General features: G+C 53.8%; 1 protein-coding gene across 3 annotated transcripts in view; it reads left to right on the forward strand.

Annotated features, from left to right (window-relative positions):
- The window catches only part of LOC142462700 (general transcription factor II-I repeat domain-containing protein 2B-like), a 66,577-nt gene extending 48,836 nt beyond the window's left edge, over positions 1 to 17,741 (forward strand). For all 3 annotated transcript variants that reach the window (XM_075564830.1, XM_075564831.1, XM_075564832.1), the window contains 6 exons: positions 5,578 to 5,616; positions 8,092 to 8,166; positions 8,994 to 9,077; positions 12,287 to 12,470; positions 14,611 to 14,639; positions 15,959 to 17,741. In XM_075564830.1, the coding sequence (XP_075420945.1) occupies positions 5,578 to 5,616; positions 8,092 to 8,166; positions 8,994 to 9,077; positions 12,287 to 12,470; positions 14,611 to 14,639; positions 15,959 to 17,550 (2,003 nt within the window). In that variant the 3' untranslated portion in view covers positions 17,551 to 17,741. The remainder of the gene's footprint in view (positions 1 to 5,577; positions 5,617 to 8,091; positions 8,167 to 8,993; positions 9,078 to 12,286; positions 12,471 to 14,610; positions 14,640 to 15,958) is intronic.
- Positions 17,742 to 22,114: the final 4,373 nt, after the last annotated feature.

Consider the following 22,114-nt stretch of genomic DNA (forward strand, 5'->3'; position numbering starts at 1 on the left):
ACATCCCACTAAGCCACCAAGGCATCTTTACCGTCATAAAGTAGATTCTGTTTATCCCAAAGGGGTCCTGGTGGTGGTAGGAGGTCGATGATTCAACCACCCCCCTTCCCCACACACACACACCACCAAACACCTGCTCCTGGGGGAACAATGATGCTGCCTGCTTCTGTAACGATTTAAACCTTATATAGGATCGCCCTGAATCAGAATCGACTCAGTGGGAGTGGGCTTGGTCGGGTGGGATTTGGCACAAACCCACTTGCTCTGGGGCACCTGTGAACAACAAGACATTTCCTGGGGCAGCCTCATCGACATTCTTATTTTGTGTGTCCCGGAGTATTTCCTCTTTAACCCTTTCCTGTGCCTGTCCAGTGTGTCCCCATTTCACTGGGGCCATTTAAAAACAGAGGGGAGACTCTAGAGACTCAAGTGCCCACCCTGAAGAGCAGGTCGCTTTGTCATCACACATGTTACACACAGAGCGGTGGACAATTCCTATCAAATGCACACACTGGAAATGCGGCAGGTGTGAGTGAGCAGCTCAGGCCCGCACCCCAGAGCCCAGCATTCTGGTGGGTGCCAGGTCCCTGTGCAGCCTGCAGACCCTCTTCCTCCCGTGAGTGGCCTGTGAATGTGGGCAGAGCACAGGGATACGGGTAATTTATCCCATGTCAACCACTTCCTGGAGGAGCGCTGGTGGCGCAGTGGTTACACACCGAGGCTGCCCAACTGCAAGGTCAGCAGTTCAAAACCACCAGCCAGCTCCTCTGGAGAAAGACGGGGTTTTCTACTCCCGTAAAGAGGTCCAGCCTTGGAAATGCACAGGGACAGCTCTACCCTCTCCTGTAGGGCACAACGAGTCGGCATCGACTCGATGGCAGTGACTTTGGTTTGGGTTGGTAACCGTTTCCTACGTAATCTTCGCTTTGAGCCCTTCCTGCAGCTTAGAGAGTTCCGTACGGCATGTGTGTCTTTGCTGCTGTTTGCTGTGGTGCTGTGCTTGTCTCCGTCTCTCCTGATCTCCTGCCCCTTCACCCTCGCCTTCCCGCTTTGCTTTCCCCACCCCAACGTTTTTAAAATATAATTCACATATCTTACAATCCAACAGTCTGGTCATGTCGAGAAGAGTTATACCACCATCAACACCGTTTCTCTCCTTGCTTTTGGGTGAGCGTTGACCAGGGTTTCTTTGGCCATCACCAACCAATGCGCACAAGTGTCTCCTATCTAGAGCAGCGGTCCTCAACCTGTGGATCGCAACCCCCTTGGGGGTCAAGCAACCCTTTCACAGGGGTCGCCCAAGCCATCACAGTAGCAAAACGACAGCTATGAAATAGCAATGAAAATAATGTTATGGTTGGGGGTCACCACCCCACGAGGAACTGTGTGAAACGGTCGAGGCATGAGGAAGGTTGAGAACTGTTGACCTAGAGAGTGGCTCCCCTTCTCTCCCTCCATCCCTCCCCTCCCCACCCCTGGTCATGGCCAGTGAATGCTTATCTACCTGTCGAATATTGACTGATGCAGGACGAATCAAAACAAGATGGAAGAAATGCACAGTAGCACTGTACCGAAGGGTGTTCGACCACTTCCAGGGGTGGCAGGACCAAGGACCGATGATGTGAAGTGAGAAAACACTGGAGGTGCTTTGAGAACAATTTGATGGTTCTTCAGAAAGTGAAGCATTACCACGTGACCCACCAGTTCCACTCATAGATCGAGAGAATCAAAAACATGTCTACTCAAAACCTGCACGAGTTATAGTGGGCCGGACTAAACAGCCCAAACGCCCACCAATGGATGAATGAATCCAAAACGCCTTTGTAATGGTGCCAAGTGGCAGTGTTTTCCACCTGCAGCACCCTCTCGGCATCCGGCTTTCCATAGATGCCTTTTGGCAATTGGTTTCCTTTAATCAGGGGCCCTGGTGGCATAGTGCTGCTAACTTGGCATTGGGCTGCTAACTTGCAAGATCAGGTGTTTGAGTCCATTAGCTTCTCATTGGGAGAGAGATGAGGCTTTCTACTCTCTTGAGAGTTCCAGTCTCGGAAACCCACAGGGGCAGATCTACTCTGTCCTATCGGGTCACTGTGTGTTGGAATGGACTCAATGGTAGTAGGTTTTATTTTTGCCCCACATTGCAGTTAATGGACCTCCTAAGTATCTTATGAAACAGGTTTCTCTCCATCTTCTGTGTCTATGTGCAGGCCAGCGTCACCCAACCCCGAATCTACTCACAGTAAGTCTTTCTAAGGGCAGACAGCCTCTTCTTTCTCCCATAGAGCAGTGGGTGGCTTTGAACCACTGACTTTGCAGTTAACAGTCCAGCACTTACCGCCCAGCACCATAATCATCACCGGATCCTAAGTAGGATACTCCCATAGCTTAACGTTTCTTCCCCACACCCTTCTGGCTAGTCCCCATTACACCCAAACCCACGAGCATCCAGTCCATCCCAACTTGTAGTGAATGAAAGAGGGAGAAATAATCCGTCATTGTGTGGTGGAAAGCTAGAGGACACCTTGGCTAGAGGGACAGAATTAACACCCACAGTGGGGTGGACGCCACCTACATCTCTACAGGCAGGTGTCTGTGCTGGCTGCTTTCTGAGCATGCAAAGCCTGAATTCCCCTGAAACCGCAAACCCCAAAACAGAACCTGCCTGGGTGGGTAGGGGGCTAGAGGCGGGTGGGGTGAAGAAGAAAATATGGAGGTGGGGGGTTGTTTGTATTTGTTTTAAGTATGATGAAATTCATCCCCCAAATGAAAAATCGATAAAGGAAGAGTTGTTTTTTTAAGTGTGGCTTGGATGAGAGCTTACAGAGCAAATTTGCTACCTAGTCAACCATTTCTACACACTGTTTCCCTCCCAGTAGTCACATTTCCTGTGAGGTACTTTCTCCCTTCCTCCTGGGGTTTCATTTCCTTTCTTCCTCCTCCTTGCCCCCCCCACCCATCCTCTGAGTTCTGCTTTGATGAGCCTGCCCTTCTGGGCTCCAAGGGCTGGTTTGGGGGCCAGCACAGCCTGTCTGCTGTTTGAATGTAAAGTGATCCCTGGGGCAGGGCTCTCTGGCCATAGTCTCCGTCTGTCCAGTGCATCTAGTGGGACTTGCTGCTGTTCGGTCCCATCAGGTAGATTGTAGATTCTCACTCAAGGTGACACCACCTGAGGATTATAGATGAGAAAACCCAATTCCGAAGGAGGGAGTCGTACCAGAACTTGACTGTGAACACATGATGACTGACCCGTCAGTGTATGCAAACCAGGTGCTCCCAAGTTCAGCCCCCGCCTGGATTAAGTCTCCGGTGGGTCCCCTCTGAGCACCGTCGAGGGGTGTGAATGGCACTGCATAATGCAATTAGGATACGATGGAGACCTATCATTTCATCTCCCTTTCGTCCATTCTAAAGTTGTTCCCGTTTTGAAGAAGGTCTACTTTCTCCTTGATTCAGATGGGTCTGTGTTTTGTCTAGTGGCTGTTGGTTTCGTTCGTTTGCTTTGGATGACTGCGTTTGATTCTGTGTGCTTTCTGCCCGGGACAGCGGGCTAGGAAGATGTCTGGGGACAGTCACTGGGTAGCGGGCCACGGCAGGGAGGGGTGGAGGAAACGAGCAGGAGAAAACTCTCCCACGTTGCTTGTGGTGGCGATTGCGCAGCTCTTAACTGCGTCAGGACCCAGAAAGTTCAAGAGGACGCATGAAGAAAAGAAAGCAAAGAGTCGCCCGGCATCTCCCCGCGGATCCTGCACTGCGTGCCGCCGAGTGATGGTCCTTGGACGAGAGGCCCCGGCTCGGTGACCCTGCTTTCCCGCTCAAGGGGCTGCCATGCTTCAAGCGAGGACCTGACAGAAACCACCAGGCGGGGAAGGTTGGGAAAATGAGGCATCCAGTTTGGTGTTCTTTCCTTGCCACGAGTTGACAGAGAATCAAGTCTCTCAAGCACTCACGTCCGGTTGCAGAAAGCGGAGACGCGGCCTTCTCTTGGCCTTGGCCTTGGCTCCCATCTGTCAGGGACGCTTCAGGGAGCACCGGGATGCAGACGTGAGGCATCCCGCAGTGCCCGCATGTAGCTGCGAGGCGAGAAGAGAACTCAGCGGAGTGTGTCTGTGAACTGGTGCCCTTTGGGTCTTGCAGTGACACACCCACAGTCTTCGGAACCAGCACGTCCTCCTCACGGCCTGAGCCCCGCCCGCGGTGACACCACAACCGCATCTGTCTCTGCGCGTCTGCAAGCTGCGCCCATGGGGGCCGCCTGCAGGGAGCGTCGTCGAGCCTCGCCCCGAACGACTGTGGGTGCGTGTGTTTCTCCGGAAGTCAGAAATGTGCTCCCAAGGGCGCCTGGGAGCTCTGCTGGTTTGGGGGCCGGAGTCCTCGGTGGGGTCGATGCTTCCACGACTCCCCAGCCCCCGGCCACTGAGACCACTGACCCGGCCAAGTCCAGCGTTACGGGTGTTGGTGTCCTCACCGAATTAGTCATCTCTGAACCGAATTGCATAACGGCAAGAAGGCGCGGGCACTTCCTTCTTACAAATGGCTTTGTTTCTGCTTCTTGCTTTTTCTTCAGCGCAATCTCGGCCTGTCCCTGGGCGAAGGGGGAGGGATCTAAACTGGTTTCTCTTTCAAACCGCACTTCCCCTTGGTAGAGCTGCTTAGGAGATTTTGATTGCTTGGGCTTGTTTGTTTTTTTTTAATGGGGAATTTCTAGAAAGAGGCTGACCTCCGACCGGTGTAGAAATGCCATTCAGTTTAGACTCGGAACTTCTTCACCGATGTCGGCCTGGCTGTGGAATCACTTTCGTGTTGAGCAGCCCATTCTCAAAGCCCGTAGGGCAGACCATGAACAACAAGCCTAAACTAACTGGGGGGGAGGGGCGGGGGGGTTGAAGATGGTCCCAGTTTTGCTTTGCACTATGAAATCATCTATTCAGAGGCAGTTAAAATAAGCACAACGTGGCCCCTGTGTCTTCCCCGGGTTCCTCCACACTATGAACATCCCCAACAGCAGGAGCAGAGCAGAGCGATTGTCTAGTCTTACCCCCTACTGACAATTAGCTGTCACTTGGTCAGCATCTCCAGCCAGGTAGGAGCTCTTGTCTGTTCTCTCTAGGACTTATTTTTACCTTTTTGTCTGGATGTAGGATTAAACGTATGTCATTCTTGTCCACCAAGAAAAATGGGTGGCGCTGCATGTAATAATAAAATCAGAACCACAACAGGGGTGGCAGGAAGGGTGGGGGGTGGGGAGTGGACCGTTGACCAAAGCAAATGGTTTCTGACCGCCTGGTCATTTCTGATGACCACAGGAAACTGCACCAATCTGTGCCCCAAATAGAAGAGCATCCTGTGCCCCTCCCGTTGGTCTCTACCGTTTGCTAATATCCAAATGGTTCTCACCTGCCCTTTGGCCTTTTTAAAATGAAAAATCGCTTTCCTGTTCAGTAAGCATATGGAGAATGCCAACTGGCTTGGGGAGAAGCTCCCTGGAGAGCCACGGGGTGCTGGAAGAGGAAATTACTTCATCATAAATGACATTTTTGAAATTGTCGTTTCAAGATTCTTCTCCTCTTGTCCTTTCAGAAACAAGCGAGGACGCCGAAGCTGAGGTGAAGGTCGAAGGTTAGTTGTCCTGTCACATCCCCATGGGCCGGAATGCATGTTTTTTAGCCTTGCTCAGGGAATTCAGGAGCCTTGGTGGCGGAGTGGATTACGAGCTGGGCTGCTAAAATGCTAGGTCAGCCGTTTGAACCCACCAGCCGCTCTGCTGGAGAAAGAGGAAGCTTTGGACTCCCGGGAAGAGTTGGAACTCACCAGGGGCGGTGCTAGCCTGTCCTAGAGGGTGGCTGCGAGTCAGACTCACTGCCAGTGAGTTTGGTTTGGTTTTTGAAAGAAGACAGTTGTTGGAGAAGTAGATGTGTGTGTGTGGGGGGGGGGGGTGGGCTAAGGAGTCTCTGGGTGATATAAATGATCCGCACTCAACTGCCAACCAAAGGGTTGGAAGTTCACGCCCTCCCGGAGGACCCTCGGAAAAAGGCTCTGGTGATCGACTTTGGAAAAATCAGCCAGTGAAACCTGCAGCGTACAGGTCTGCTCCGACCCACATGGGGTCACAGGAGACAGAAGGGACTAGAAGGCTGTAGGCCTGAAGCAGCCGGTATGTCCATCAAGTAGCGCTGGCGAAGAGGATGGAAAGGACTGGGGATTGCCCGAAGAACAAAGAAATCTGTCTTGGAAGAAGTGCACCAGACTGCGCCTCAGAGGCCAGCACGGCTAGACTTTGCCTCCCATAGTCTGGAAGAGGACTTCAGACGTGCTCCGATGGAAGGGAGTGAAGAAGAGGAAGGCCCCCGTGAAAGGGCATGACAGCGAGGCTGCCACCTAAGAGTCATTGTGGGGACGCTGCAGGACTGGGCAGGGTTTCCTTCCGCTGTGAGTGGGAACTGATTCAATGGCACCTCATAACCGCAGCCCCAGGGCCGTGGCTTTTTAAAGAACATCATTAAGCCATGCAAATTAGCACTGACCCACAGTTATTCGAAATTATACAGAAGGGGGGATGAAAGAAAAAAGGGGGTGGGGGAAGGAAAGGCCTGGGCCTATGTCTCTCCGTCTTCAGTCTTTCACTCTGTTTCTTCTTCTCTCTCTCTCTCTCTCTCTCTCTCTTTCTCTCTCTCTCTCTCATACACACACACACACACACACACACACACAAGCGTTTTGGTGACAACTGATTGTGATTGGACTACAATTAGCAAAGCAGTTCAAGCACCAGGTATTGAAATGAAGGGAAGTTAAAAATGCAACTCAGTCTCATTTCTCTTTCAAGATTCACTCTGTAAGGTGATTTTCTGTCCAACACAAACAGCTACATCTCTATAATCTGCTTTATTGCTCTTTTAAAACCGAATTCAAGAGTTAAAAACAGATTCCAGTATCACCTTTACAGTGAAAAGTTGTTTTAAACGTGTTAGCATCTCAGGAATGGTGTGAAGTTTTCACCCCACTTACTGAAAAAATGCATTTATCTTTTAGTTGTGATCTGTTTAGTAACTAGACATTTTCTCTCTCTGCTTCTGATATAGAAGCTGATTCACCATGTCTTTTTAAAAAATCATTTTATTAGGGGCTCATGCAACTCATCACAATCCATACATGCATCAATTGTGGACCGCACATTTGTACATTCGTTACCCTCATCATTCTCGAAACACTTGCTCTCCATGTAAGCCCCTGGCATCAGCTCCTCATTTTTCTAATTAAGAACTTGGCTACTCAATAATGTCAGGACGCCCCGGACTTAATGCCGTCATGTATGTAACCTGATATCATTCACCTGTCAGACTAACATTTGAATGAGTAGGGTGTGAATTCTAAAGTAGCGCTGTTGTCGGGTGCTGTCCCGTCTCTACGGACGTGTGCACAACAGTCCCCACAGTGGTTCCCAGGCCTGAGCCCATTGAGCGGCCACCGTGTCCGGCCATCGCCGTGAGGGCCTTCCTCTCTCCCACTGCCCGTTCACTGTGCCAGGGACGGGCTCTCTCGATAGCAAGCCCAGCTGCATGAGGCGAAGTCTCAGCGCCCTCACGTCTGAGCAGCAGCACACCGGCAGTGCCCCTGTGCAGGCAGGTTGGCTCCTTCCGTGGCCGCCCGTGCGCGTCCAGAGCTCGCGTGCCATTCTCAGCTGGTAGCGGCGTCAAAGCCAGGCCGCACCCGGCAGCTAGGTTTCTGGGCATTTTTGAAAATTCAGCCTGGGCTTCCGGTCACAGTGGCCCCCTCACATGTTGAGAGAAGAATTGAGCCTCACTGTTCTTTTTTCTTTCTAGGTTAAAAACTTTTTTTTCCCAATTAATCATTTTATTGGGGGCTCTTACGTGTACTCTAACAATCCATACATCCATTATAGCAAGTGGACGTGGACAGATGTTGGCATCAGCAGTTTCTAGACAATATCTTTCTTCTTGAGCCCTTGGATATCAGTTCCTCTTTATTCACTCCCTCCCCCGCGAACTCTTTATTTATATATCAGATACTGTTGTTATTTATACATATTAGCCTCGCTTTCTGTGGATTCTAAACTGCCGTCTCCGTCTTTAGGAAGGACAGAGTCCCTCAGTGTGAGTTCTGCCGCAGGTGTTGAAGACCTTCATATAGTGCAGGTGGCGATTCCAGGTACGGAGTTTGTCCTGGGGACTTCCTGTCTTACTTTCCCTTGGTCTCAACTATTTCATGACATGGGTTAGTCTCTCGGAGCCGCTGTCTGGCGACCGGTTCACCCTGACCACCAAGCAGTATAAATCTGCCGCAGGTCACCACACCTGGAATGCCTGGCCCTTAAACGGGCAATGTTTTGCTGCCCCCAGGGAGCCCTGGCCTCGCCTGCAAATTCCAACACCCGGGAGCAATAAACCCCAGCTTACCAGGGAGCTGGAAATGGGCTCTGAGGAGAAACTTACTTGCTGCCCATCCGAAGTCTGCTTTCTGAATATGCACATATCACATGTACATGGGGTACGCACTCCCCCCCCATTCCCCCCCCCCCCCGTCAGGGACTGGGAGATGAAGAGAGGAAGTGGCCCCTGTGTGGTTTATACCTCATGCATGTTGAGCCCTGAGATCGCTTTCAGGATTCAAAAATGAAATAGAATGACAGTGTCAAGGATTGGGGAAGTGGCCCCTTCGGATCTCCATGCTCCGTGCTCTTTTTCCTCGTCAGCGTTGGCTGGGATGGTCAGTCCAGCGTTGGAAGGGCCGTGGGAAAGGTGGACGCGGTATCTTGCAGGATGCTGAAAACGCGCTCTAGAAGCAGTGGGCGTGTGTCAATGCAGGGTGACCGCGTGAGAGCTTCTCTGCCACCGCTCACAGCTTTCCCAGAGCCTCTGTTAGCTCTCTGAGGACACGGGCCGCCGAGCCGAGCCGAGCGCTTCGTCCTCCAACGTCTCTCTGGGGGCGAAACCCACTCATAATCCTGACTTGCGTGTTTACTGTTATTGTTTTAGATCCGGAGAAGGAGAAATCGTCAAATGCTGAAAAGATTAAACAGCTAAGAGAACAAGTCAATGAGCTCTTTAGCCGAAAATTTGGTAAGTTGTTCTATCATTGGATGACCAAAATTTGTCACCTTGGAATACATCTTTGTTAAAAAACTTTTCTTCATACATAATTCCGGTATCATGCATTTCGATGGTTTAAACATATGAGACTTGTGCGTTCGCCACCATTTCAGAGCATTTCCTTCAGTTCTGTTTCTCTTCCCCTCCCCACCCCCACCCCGCTCTCCAGCCGTCATAGCGTGAGAAACCGTTCATGTAATTGCTGTCTGTCTGGAGGTGCCTGTCCTGAGTGTGTCGGGCTGGGTGATCTAGGGAAACAAGACCAGTGTCACTCAGCTATGTGTGTGTAAGACAAAGCTTTACATCCAGAAGGCATCTCATCAAGACTGTGCCCCGGCCCAGGGCAGCTGAAGCCCTTGCATCTGCTGGTAGGCTGGGCCTCTGCAGACTCCCAGACGTGCAGGAAGAGGGAGCAGGGAGCTCACAGGCCAGTGGGTGGGAACATGGCAGGGTGCCAGCAGCTCTCAGGGGTCGGGCAGCCCTCCTGGGGCCACCACTGAGGCAGACACCGAGTCCAGTAAGCAGAAGGGCAGAGAGAGACATTCTCAGGGTCTCTGTTGCAGAAGAGGTCACACCTCCAAGGAGGCATCATCAAGCCGTGAACCGATCAGTAGGCTGGACTCCACCCCTATCCTTCCAGACAAATTCAAGTTGACCTCAAATCCAATGGCCAGACTGAGAGATACTTCTGTTACCCGAGTGCTCGATCCTCTAAGAAACGGCTGCTTCTGAGAAAGAGCTGTGGCCAGACTCCGCCGAGATGTATCTTAATGAAGAGTTTTTACCCCACCCATTTCAATACTAGTGTTAACAGATGACTTATTGAGTTCTTACCGAGGTCAATGGTCGTTTTTAGTGTTTGCCATGCATTTAATCATTTGATCCTCACTCCCAAAAAGCCTTATACTGTTATCATCTCTACTTAATGACTGTAGACACCGTGTCTAGGACCCATCTCCAGTTTCAAAACCAGTAAAATCATATCCACGTCTCATTGTCTCCTGGGGAATAAAGTAATTATGACTGGTCACCAGTAAAGAAGCGTGACAGAAAGGAAAGACCCATGGAAACCATGGGCCCAAAGAGCTAGTAGACCGTGAGACACCCCCCCCCCCAGCACCATGGCCAAGAGACAGAAGAACTAGATGGTGCCAGATGGCTCTGAAAGGGCCCATACGGGAGGTTCTGGGTAGACTGGGAGAAACACGTGGCACAAGGTCCACAGTAATGAAGAAAGCCATTCTGAGCCGGTAGAAACTGCCGTGCCCCAGGCCTGTGCCCTTTACACACTCACATGGCGTAACTTTCAGCCAGAGATTAGACAGGCCTGTCCAGGTAAGCACTCACACCGGGGAGGTACATGCACGCCTTAGCAGCGGTTCTCAACAAGTGGGTTGCGACCCCTTTGGGGGGGTCAAACGACCCTTTCACAGGGGTCGCCTGAGACCATCGGAAAACACATATTTCCAATGGTCTTAGGAACCGAGACACCGATCCTCTATCCGTCTCCAGACGGGTCCGCCCACCCGCAGATAAGCCCACCTACGAGGACCCGGCGTGAAGACTGTTCCCCAGGCTACACCATGCTTCCAGACAAAATGTCATTGATTTGTCATTAGATATTCCACAATATAGAATGACATCTTGTTTTTGTGATGCATCACTGTGCTTTGATGATCAATTTGTAACAACGAAAATACACCCTGCCTATCAGATATTCACATGGAGATTCATAGCAGTAGCGAAATGACAGTGATGAAGGAGCAACGAAAATAATGTTCTGGTGGGGGGGGGGGGTCCCCACCACATGAGCTGCATGACAGGCTCGGGGCCTGAGGAAGGTGGAGGACCGCGGCCACAGAGCAATCAACCACCAGGGCAGCGTCTGGCCAGGGCTCAATCCCCAAGACGGGAAGGACTCGGAAAGAAGGAAGAGGGGACATGGGAACCGCAGGGAGGACATGGGAAAAGTACTGTTACATCGGGGGGGGGGGGTGACCAATGTTGAGAATCAAAAAATGTTCATGTTGTGGCAGGAAAAACCAGTCAAGTCCCAATAAAAAGTCAAAAACCACTCTTGAGTCTGAGCACCCAGTTTACAGAAGGCTGTGCATGACCGGGAAAGCCCCGGTCCATTTGCAGAGGGCCGCAGGGATGAGGCCTCCATTGGCTCCCTCGCCCCATTGGCCAGGGATGCCAACAGCCTTGCGCTCAGCCAAGTGCATCAGAAGGAGAACCGATGCAGACACCGCTGGGTAAAAATCTAACACCTTCCCTTCCCACTTCTGACCCGTTCTTCACTTATTCTAGTTTTATTATTGTCTGATTTCTTTTGGCTGGTTGTTTTTCTGGGGGTGAGGGGTGGGGTGTGTGTGTGTGTGATGATTTCCTGTGTGTGTGTGTGTGTGTGTGTGTGTGTGTGTATGTGTGTGAGAGAGAGAGAGAGAGAAAGAGAGAGATGATTTCCTGTCTGTGAGATCCGGCATCGGTACATCTATAGAGACAGTAGCTAGAACAATAGTTTCTCTTGGGTGATGTATGGCAGGGGGTTGGGGGTGAAATGGGGCTGACAGTGAAGGAAAGTCCCCGAGTGGGTGTGGTGGTGACCGTACAGCTCTCTTTAGGGCATTCACACCCATGGGCTGCGTGGCACATGACTTGATGCCAATACCCCTGTTAAAACGTAAATAAGCCGATCAGTCGATCACTGTGGCCCCTGAGTGTGGGCCCCCTCAGAGAGTCCATGAGCGGAGCCCACACAGACCAAGCAGAAGGGAAGGGCAGTGGGCTCGGTGGAGACAGGACCAACAGAATGGGAGTCATGAGCATCCTGACACGCTGTGAAAACTGTCTCCCGTGTCTCGGAACAAACAAAAACAAAGAAACCCACTGCCATCCAGCCCGTTCTGACTCAAGACGACCCTCTAGGACAGGGCAGAACCGCCCCTGTGGGTTTCCGAGACCGGACCTCTTTAAGGGAGTAGAAAGCCTCATCTTGCTCCCTTGGAGCAGCTGGTGGTGTTGAACTGCTGACGCCATGGTTAGCAGCCCAGGGCACAACCCACTGTGCCATCAGGGCTCCTAATGTGCTGTTTAAGCAGTCACCTAGAACCCAACAAATACCTTCTGAAAAGTAAGTGGCAAAGTCAACTTGTGTTACCCGGCCTGTCTCCTCACAGGTGAGGCAGTTGGGGTGGATTTCCCGGTGAAAGTCCCCTACAGAAAGATCACCTTTAACCCTGGCTGCGTGCTGGTCCAGGGCATGCCCCCAGGAGTGGTTTTCAAAGCCCCTGGCTACCTGGAAATCAGCTCCATGAAGAGGATACTGGATGCTGCCGAGTTTATCAAGTTCACGGTTGTTCGGTGAGTGAGAGTGAGTGGGTGGGTGAGAGTGAGTGAGTGAGTGAACGAGTGGGTGGGTTCCTGACCGCCTGCCTGCTTGCCTGCTGAGTTTATCAAGTTCACGGTGGGTCGGTGAGTGAGAGTGAGTGGGTGGGTTCCTGACTGACCGACTGCCTGCCTGCCGAGTTTATCAAGTCTACTGTGGTTCGGTGAGTGGGTGAGAGAATGCTCCCAGAGATCAGAAGGCAAAGTCACCTTCCCAGACAGGCAGGTGCAAGAAAGGGACTTGCCAGCTGTCAGCACAAAGCAATGACCAGATGAAATGCAGGGTCGTGTTGACCTAAGTTGTGCTTCCCCTTGTCAGGTACCAGAAGGGGGTTCTGTGACGGTTGCTCGATTCTGTGCAGACGGATAAGATGTTCATAGTCTCACAGTGACAGAAAGGGATTGAATCTGTCTCTCAGAAAGCCGCCTTTCTGCCAAACCTGTGGCCCGACTGACGGAGAACTGTGGTTCTTCACCCCTCCAGTTCCCGCCTCTCTAGGGTCCTGGGCACGCTCCTAGCCAGTCTCCGTTCTGAGCAAACAATGCCTCGCCTTTTCTCCACGCCCACGTTTGTCCTAAGAACAAGGAGAAAGGAAGGGAGATGAGTTTTGGGGTCTTAGCAAGCCCATCTGGCCCAAGCCCCCCAACACAAGCCTACCGTCAGTCACCCCTCTAGCCTGGTTGGCCTGCAGTGCTTTAACTATAGGCTCTTGAAATTATTTGGCCATCTGGTCCCTGTCTCTGAAAAAAAAGGGGGGGGGAATTACTCAACATTTCCCTGGCAATTAAAAAAATATCAAAATCCAGGATAAAGAATAGGTCACCTGCTCTTGTAGCCCCTGAATCGTTCCGGTGCCCCCAGGAAGCAGTATCACCACTTTGGCAAATACTGCCTCAGACCAAAAACCCCGTCCTGCAGGCATTGAGTTGCTCCGGCTTCACAGTGCCTTGTGCAGTGTTTCTAACAGAGAGCCTCCCCTTCCTTCCGAGGAGCGACTAGTGGGTTTGAACTGCCAGCCTTGTGGTTACCACCCCAGCGCCTCACAAGGCCGTAAGCTACTTTTCATTCTTAAATGTCTTTTCTCGTTGGCCAAAGTAGTCATTTCTGCCATGACCCGGCTCACCTATTCCCCACCTTCAGCACATGATCCCCACCTTCCCTGTTGCTGGGACCACCTGTGGGAACACCTCCAGTGGATGCCCCCCCGCCTCAGCCGCCCTGCCTTAGGTGGGCCCTCCTCCCTCGGTCTCAATAACACAACTGAATGGTGGGTCCCGTCCTCACCCCCAACCTGCTATCAGCCCCTGCCACCCAGGGGAACCACACTCACTGCCGCCGAGTCAATGCTGACCCGTGGCGACCCTGCCGGGCAAGTGGAACTGCCCCGGTGAGTTTCCAAGACTCCACGACTGTCGGTGAGAGTCCAGAGTCTGGTCTTTCTTTCACAAAGCAGCTGGTGGTTCTGAACTGCTGAGACTGCCGATCACAGTCCAACACGCAACCACGATGCCACTAGTCTTCCACACACTCCAAGTGTCTGAGGTCTCCCCGCTGTCTTCCGTTCACACCCTACAGGGCTGACCTGCAGAAATCTCCAATTCCAAGCCCCTTCTCATCTTATCCAAGTACAAGCTCCAACACCCTCCCCCCAGCCTATTCGGCTTCCACGTTTGCCCCTCCCCTGCTTCCTTGAACAGTAATGACCACAGTTGCCACCACCCACACCACATGACACCCAGTGTATGCCAGCCCTGCCTCCCCTCCGCAGCGACCCTGAGCGTCAGGTACTAGCATGGCCCCACTTTACAGATGAGGACGCTGAGGCAGAGAGAAAGGGAGGTCCTCGCCCAGGATCACAGGACTGTCAGGGTGCCAGCTCTGGGATAGTTGCCCAGGAATTGGCCCTGGGGCCCGGCACCTGCCTGTCGCTCAGCTGTGGCCGTGGCATTGGGTTTCTCGGTGATGGTGGGCAGCCGGAGTGAGCCTTCCCCTCACTGCCCCTCAGGGAGGGTTGAGACCCAGCAGAAGCCTATAGAACAGAGGTAAGCAGACACATAGGGGCAGCAGGTGTAGGGCAGTGAACTGTCGTATTCAACCACGTCTCTTTCTCTCCAGACCACTTCCAGGAGTTGAGCTGAGTAACGGTGAGTAATTGAAGGGGAGACGGATGCTCCTGCCTGCCCTCCAGCCCTGCCCCTGCCCCGTACCTCGGCGTCCTTAGTGCCACGGTCCTGCTCTGTGCACGTACTGTATGCACATGCATGAACACGCACGTTACATTGTTCCCTCGCTGGGGTTTCCCTCATGGGCCCTTCTGTGGTTCTTAGACCACAGTTGGAGGAAGGCCGGAGTGTTTGCTGAGGGTCCCCCCCACCCCCGGTGGCAAGGCACAGCCCACACTTGGCCACAGGGCTGGCAAATTCTGCTCGCCTGACACCTCTTCCCTTCAGGCCCTCCCTCATTTCCCTCACACGTCTGAACCAAAAGGGTCACGCCTGGCACGCGCAGGCGACAGCTCCACCCCGTCCTGTGCGAGGACTGGCGTCTGTTTTGATGGGCGGTGCCCAAGGACTCCCCCTGTGAGCTCTTTGTAACGTGGCCCCTGGTGGCCTTGCCAGCGTGGCGTGTTCTCCCGACCTGAGCCCCTCGGCTGCCCATGAAGTCCTCGCTGGAGGTGGAAACCAGAAGTATTTTGTGCGGCTGATGCTCAATGGCTATTCCGAGGGGCGCGTCTCGGGGCGCAGTGCCCCTTTCTGGTAGTAATCGCTGGGTGGAGGCTTTGTCCACTGACCGCCACAGCCATCTGCTTGAGGGGTTTTCAGACAGTTTATTTTCCAATCAGCTGGCCGGAGCTGTACCACTCCCACAACAGGCTATTTTCAGAGCAGTTCTAGCGTCATCGTCCCGCCCGCCCAAGTCCTCCGGCCGATTCCCATCCCCGCCCGCAGCCCCCGCAGCCGCCAAGGGACGCTCTCCGAAAGTACACCCTTCTCCCCGGCCCACAGTGTCTGACTTGCCGTGAGTCATCACACGCTTGCCCCTTCTCGGCGTTTCCAAGTTGTCTTTCAGCACGTTCAAATGCAGGGACACTCGTGCACCTTCCTGGCTAAGCCACAAGTGCCAAGTCCCCTCACGACTGACCGTGACGGCCGTTGTCGGGCACACACACCCTGTAACTAGGAAACTGTGGCCGAGGCCGCAAAGCCGGACGGTCTTCCCAAGAGTCCAGCCCTCCCTCCGTGTTGGCCTTAGAAAAGCAAAGAGCCAGTCTCATGTCCCCTGGTGGGCCGCTGCCCAAGGTGAGCGTCAGCGCCCCCTGCTGGGCAGTTCTCAGTTCATCACAGTCCACCCCTCCCCGCCCGGTCGCTCTGCCCCTCCCCCTCCCCAGCACACTGCGGTTGTTTCTAGTCATAGAACTCAGAGAACAATGACCTGTGTCCTGTCCTCCCATCTGTGCCCGAAGTGGGGAAGCGAAAGATAGACCAGGAGGGCCGCATGTTCCAGGAAAAGTGGGAGAGAGCCTACTTCTTCGTGGAAGTGCAGAATATCCCGACCTGTTTAATATGCAAGCAGAGCATGTCGGTGTCCAAAGAGTACAACCTGAGGCGCCATTACCAGACCAACCACAGCAAGCACTTCGACCAGCTCACCGAGGAGATGCGCGAGGAGAAGCTTCGGGAGCTCAAGGCGGGCTTCGGCGGCTGTCTCTCCTGGCCGGCAGAGACCGGCCGTCCGCAGCCGAGCCCAGGCTCCCCGGCTGCCCGTCCCCCGGCACACGCCGTTGTGCAGCCGGTGGAAGAGGTGGGCTGGACTCTGTGGGAGAAGTTACGCAGGAAGATCAAATCGTTCGTGGCCTACTCTGTGGCCATCGACGAGATCACGGACACCAACAACACCACGCAGTTGGCCATCTTCATTCGTGGCGTCGACGAGAACTTCGAGGTGTCCGAAGAGCTGCTGGACACGGTGCCCATGACGGGCACAAAATCCGGGAACGAGACCTTCCTCCGCGTGGAGAAAAGTCTGAAAAAGTTCAGCATCGACTGGTCCAAGCTGGTCAGCGTGGCCTCCACGGGCACTCCTGCCATGGTGAGCGGGAACGACGGACTGGTGACGAAGCTGAAATCCAAGGTGGCCGCCACCCGCAAGGGCTCCGGGCTGAAGTCCATGTGCTGCATCATCCACCAGGAGTCCCTGTGCGCTCAGAAGCTGAAGATGGACCACGTCATGGACGTGGTGGTGAGCTCCGTGAACTGGATCTGCTCCCGCGGGCTCAACCACCGGGAGTTCGCCACGTTGCTCTACGAACTGGACAACCAATACGGCAGCCTCCTGTACTACTCGGAGATCAAGTGGCTGGGCCGTGGGCTGGTGCTGAAGAGATTCTTCGAGTCCTTGGAAGAAGTGGACTCGTTCATGGCCTCCAGAGGACACCCGGTGCCCCAGCTGCGCTCTGCCGACTGGATCAAAGACTTGGCTTTTTTGGTGGACATGACGATGCATCTCAACACCCTGACCATCTCCCTTCAAGGGCATTCGCAAATCGTTACACAAATGTACGACGTGATCCGGGCCTTCCTGGCCAAACTGGGCCTTTGGGAAACTCACTTGGCGAGAAATAACCTGGCCCACTTCCCCACCCTGAGATCGGTTTCCAGCCAGGGCAGCGACGGCCTGCACTACATCCCGAAGATCGCAGAGCTCAGGAGCGAGTTCGAGGCCCGGCTGGCCGACTTCAGGCTCTGTGAAAGCGAGCTGACCCTGTTCAGCTCGCCTTTCTCCGTGAGGGTGGACAGCGTGCCGGAGGAGCTGCAGATGGAGCTGATTGACCTGCAGTGCAACACGGCCCTGAAGGCCAAGTACGACAAAGTGGGGGTCCCCGAGTTCTACAAGTACCTCTGGAGCAGCTACCCGAAGTACCGACACCACTGTGCCAAGATTCTGTCCATGTTCGGGAGCACCTACATCTGTGAGCAGCTGTTTTCCATCATGAAACTGAGCAGAACCAAGCTGAGGGAGTCCCCGTGGGACTCGGTCCTGCACATCGCCACGTGATGCAGGCACATTGCCAAAGACCGGAACCCCGGAGGCGCCAGAGAGGGTGGGAAGAGAAGGTGAATCCCTCCCTCTGCCGGGCTCGCCGTGTCTTCCTGTTGGGCTGAGACACGGAGTTTGCAGTCTCACACCGTTTGTGTGGCTTTTTATGCTTCTCCACAGTTCAGTAAAGATCGACGACGTTTTGTTGACTTTCTCGTCTCTGCTCGCTCTTGACCCGGTCTGTTTCTTCCCTTGAAAGTTAGTGACCGACACACAAGCAGTGCCGCCTCAGAGGTAAAAGTCAATCAGCAGAGAAGCTGAGACAGACTTGTGTCCTCATGGGTTAGGATTGGGCTGCCTGCGTCAAGGTCAGCAGTTCCAAACCACCAGCTGCTCCCAGGGCAGGAGATGAGGCTGGCTGCTGCCATAGAGAGTTAGCGTCACACACACACACACACACACGCACACACACACACACACACCACCCCCACCCCCACCACCACCACCACCACCCCCACCACCCCCGCAGCAGTGCGACGCTGGCCTGGCCGGCTGCTGTCAGAATCGACTCGCTGGCAGTGAGTCGGTTTTCTCTGGTCTGTGTGCAGTTATGTCCACTTTGTCTGGTGCCAGTTCCCACACTTGAGAAGAATCGTTGGCGGTGAGTCCACACAATATGGGATTTCTGTAATCCCTGGCCCTTTCTCCACACACACCCAGAAGGTTCTGCTTCAAATAGAACCAAACCAAATCCACAGCCATTGAGTCGATGCCGACCCACAGCGACCCTGTGGGACAGGGTAGAACTGCCCCTGTGAGTTTCCGAGACTGGCACTTCTCAAGGGAGTAGAAAGCCCTGTCTTTCTGTGGCAGCAAAGCTGGTGGTTTTGAACTGCTGACCTTGTAGTTAGCCACCAGGAGGCCTTCAAATAGCAAACTCAACCGAGGTACTGTTTGCTTTTAATGTAGAAAACCATTTCTTGTTTAATGACACAAGTCCATGCATTCAAAAAATGAGGGTAACCAGAGCACTAATCGATGAAAACATGTAAAGCACCCGTCATCTTGTCGCTTCAGAGATCACTGACATTTAAAATGGAATGTCGACGCAGCCCGGGATCCCGGCTAGTGTGGTGCTCACTCACTGTGAGGTCAGTGCAAAGCTGCGAGCTGCTCTGCGTGAGAACGACAGCTTTTCACTCCCGTGGAGAGTTCCAGTTCTCTCGGGTAGCCCCGAGTTGGCATCGACTCCGTGGCAGTGAGTTTGGCTTTTGGTCTGTGTAGCCCGGCTCGCTAATGTGCGTGTAGATATTTTACATGTTCCTATAGATAGTTTCAAACAAGTTTGCATTTTACTGCACATAGCACTTTAAAATATGCTTTTACAAAGTAACTATCCCAAAGCCGTATCCATGGCTCTGCAGGGAGCTGGGTGGGTCCCACTGCCAACCCCTCAGCCCTGGGGCAGCGGGACTCCACATCCGCAGATGAGCGTGCTTCAAAGCTATGGAGGAAAGGAAGTGCGAGATCTTGGAATCTGTTTCACAGACTTTATGAAGCCCCTCGTGCGTGCTCATCGGAGACGGAAATGAGCGTGTAAGTGAACATATCGGGCGTATGTGTTCAGCCATTGGTTTGCTCTGGCTGCGAGGAGACCCTTTCTGGCTCTGCACACCAATACCTCCTGGGGGATTGCCTAAGAATAGGAGGGAGTATCCTTCGTCTAACCAGGGCTCAGTCACTCATGCCACCGGCAGTCACTTGCCCGCAGGCTTGGCAGTCTGGCCCCATACTGCCCTGCTGTATTTTACCCTCGAGCCATGTCTGTGAGAGGCACCAAGGTATCTGTGCTCCTGACCCAGAAGTCACTAGAATTGACCTGAACTGGGCGGGCGGGGGTGAGGGGGAGTGGCGGGAGTTGCAGGGGAATTGGTTTGGGGTGAAGAGAGGCTGAGGGTCCCGTCCCAGTGACCGTGCCCCAAGACCTGGGATGTTGACCGCAGGCCAGCTCTGAGGCTCACTTTGGCACAGGAAGCCCAGGTGGACAAGTTTATAGTAGGGGTTGGGGAAGAGGACCAGCCCCTGGCTGTTCTGAGTTACCTTTTGACAGGTAACTGAGTCTCAGATGGTAAAGTCTAAGGTCACACAAGTGACCAAAGTCTAGCTCTTCCCTTGCTGCAGTTTCTGCCCCAGGCCTGGCTTGCCCGCCGTGGGTGGGGTGCCCAGGACAGCCAGGCCAATCCCCTTACTTTCCTCTGAATCAACTCCTAAGGGTCTGGGGCTGAAGAACCCACTTGGCCCTGGACTGTGTTTGGGGACCAGGACGACGGGGGCGAGGCCACATTGACCACCTCTGACGCGTGGACAGAGCTGGGACTCTGGATGAGGGTGGATTTCCTAGGTGTGGGGCTGAAGGGAACACCCAAGGGTGGGGTAGGAGATGGGGTTGGGGCGGGCTGGTGCTGGGGGATGGGTTGGGTGAGTTTCCAGCAGGGTGCAGGGACTGGAGTGCACTGTGCCAGGGAGAGGAAAGGTCTGCTGAGGTCCCCCTCCGTTGACCCTGCCCCGGAGAACACTTTCAGCAGGCCGACCTCTAGGCAGGAGACCCGACCCCGGGTCACGAGCTCTGTGGAGCCAGGATCATACAAATGACCCAGAAAGGAAAAACTGAAACACCTGCGAGCCTTGTGGTCTGTGTCGGTGAACCACCTGACCGGGTTGCTAGGCTCTGGAGACATGGGGGGAATCCCCACACTGCACCTGGCCTTGAGCACTGTGGGCTGAAGAGACAGGGCACACAGACTCTCAGGGGTGCGCCGTTCCTCTACCTCACACCCCTCTGTGCCCCCCCCCCCCACCCACATGCTTTCCTGCACGGCCCAGGAATACAGAGAAGTCATGGGAAACCATCAGAATGGGCTTTCAAATCCTGAGCCATTAGGATTAAAATCCGGAGCCATTTCCTCCCCATTAGGAAAATAGCCTTTTCTTGAAACTCTTTTTGGACTCTTACATGAGGGAGCTTCAAAATGTCTGTGGAAAAATGAAGCCTGGAATGTCCCCACTGATGACACTCAGCCAAACACCCGAGTCGCTGGGGGTGGGGGGGAGCAGGGTGACACCCAGGTCAACTGGCATCACCCAGTCCACAAGACACTTCTACACTCAGCCTGCTTTGGCAACTAGTGCCCGGGCTCTTCACAGTACGCAGGTGGCCATGAGTCTCCCCCCTCGAGAGGGAAAGGAAGTGGTGGGAAGACTCATGGGCCATGTGAACTGAACGCCGGTCTCCATGGTCCTGAGACCAGCAGCCTGAGGGGCTGCCCAGCAACCACCAGCAACTGGGAGCACATCGCAAAGTCCTGGACTGATGGGAGAAAATGAGGAACCAAGCTCAGAATCCTACAAAATGATTCATAGGTTGTTATACGCTTCCTCCTTGCGCAGGGACTAATGGCCCCCCCTCTGAACATGAACTCACCTCAGCGGCTGGATTACCAATCCAACCATACTCAGGTCGTTCAGGGGACAGTAAGCCCCAGAAGACGCACACCAAACCCAACTGCCGTGGCTGGCACCAGTGCCCACTTACGGCGACTCTCCCACACGGGGGAAACTGGGCCTGCGAGTTTCTGAGAACATAACTATTTCAGGGAGTTAGAAAGCCCCGTCTTTCTCCCTCTGAGCAGCCGGTGCGTTCCTAACTGCTGACTGTGCAGAAAATCTCCCTGCCACCGAGTGGCCCAGGGCCAAAGCATGCCCAACCCCTGAGAACTGACGCCAACAGTTTGTGCAGGGCCTCCCAGCCCTTTGGTAGGTCAACCCTCCTGAACAGCTTCTGTCAATTATCTCGTGGGACGGGAGCGGGTGACTAGCCTTCTTCTTTGACCAACAGGTGTCAGGACAAGCTGCCTCTTTTGTAAAGTTTGCACCTTTGTGACAGTGGTTTTGCTCGGTGGGAAAGATTCACCGGCAAAGGGTTTGTGTCCAGGGAGGTCTGCCTATCAGTGACTATTTGCTCTACCGTCCCTCCAGTGGACTCGGACTCCTTGTGACCTTATGGGTTCCGCGGCTGTGAATCTTACGGATGGAGCAGAACACTCCGCTTTCTCCCAAGATGCAGCTGATGGATTCGAACTGCTGTTAGCAGTTCGTTCAACTCATAATCCATTACGTCACCGGAGCTCAGGAATAATCAGAACAGCCTCCCCCACGCAAAAAAAATCACCCTTTGTCCCAGTTACAAGTTGTTAAAATGCACACAGCTTAGAAACCCGCCCAGACTTCGGGCCGCCCCTGCGAATCCACCATCCTGAGGACTCTTCCGCTAGGGGTCAAGGTTCCAGTAGAGGGGCGGGGAGCCCCGGGGTTCTGCTGGACACCAGGTCTTGTGTAAACAGGTTCTTGGCCAAGATCAGGCAGCGTGCAACGGGCTGCGGCCCGGGTGGCTCGGGCAACTTCCTCCAGCCTAGCGCCAGGCCTGGGCTGATCCTACAAACATCCCCAAAGACGGACAACACAGACCAACTTTTAATCAGCAGGTGGGGCAGGGCCCTGGGGTGTGTATATACAGGAGGGTCCC

This window comes from Tenrec ecaudatus, chromosome 12 (assembly GCF_050624435.1).
Source record: "Tenrec ecaudatus isolate mTenEca1 chromosome 12, mTenEca1.hap1, whole genome shotgun sequence".
In the NCBI taxonomy this organism is placed as follows: domain Eukaryota; kingdom Metazoa; phylum Chordata; class Mammalia; order Afrosoricida; family Tenrecidae; genus Tenrec; species Tenrec ecaudatus.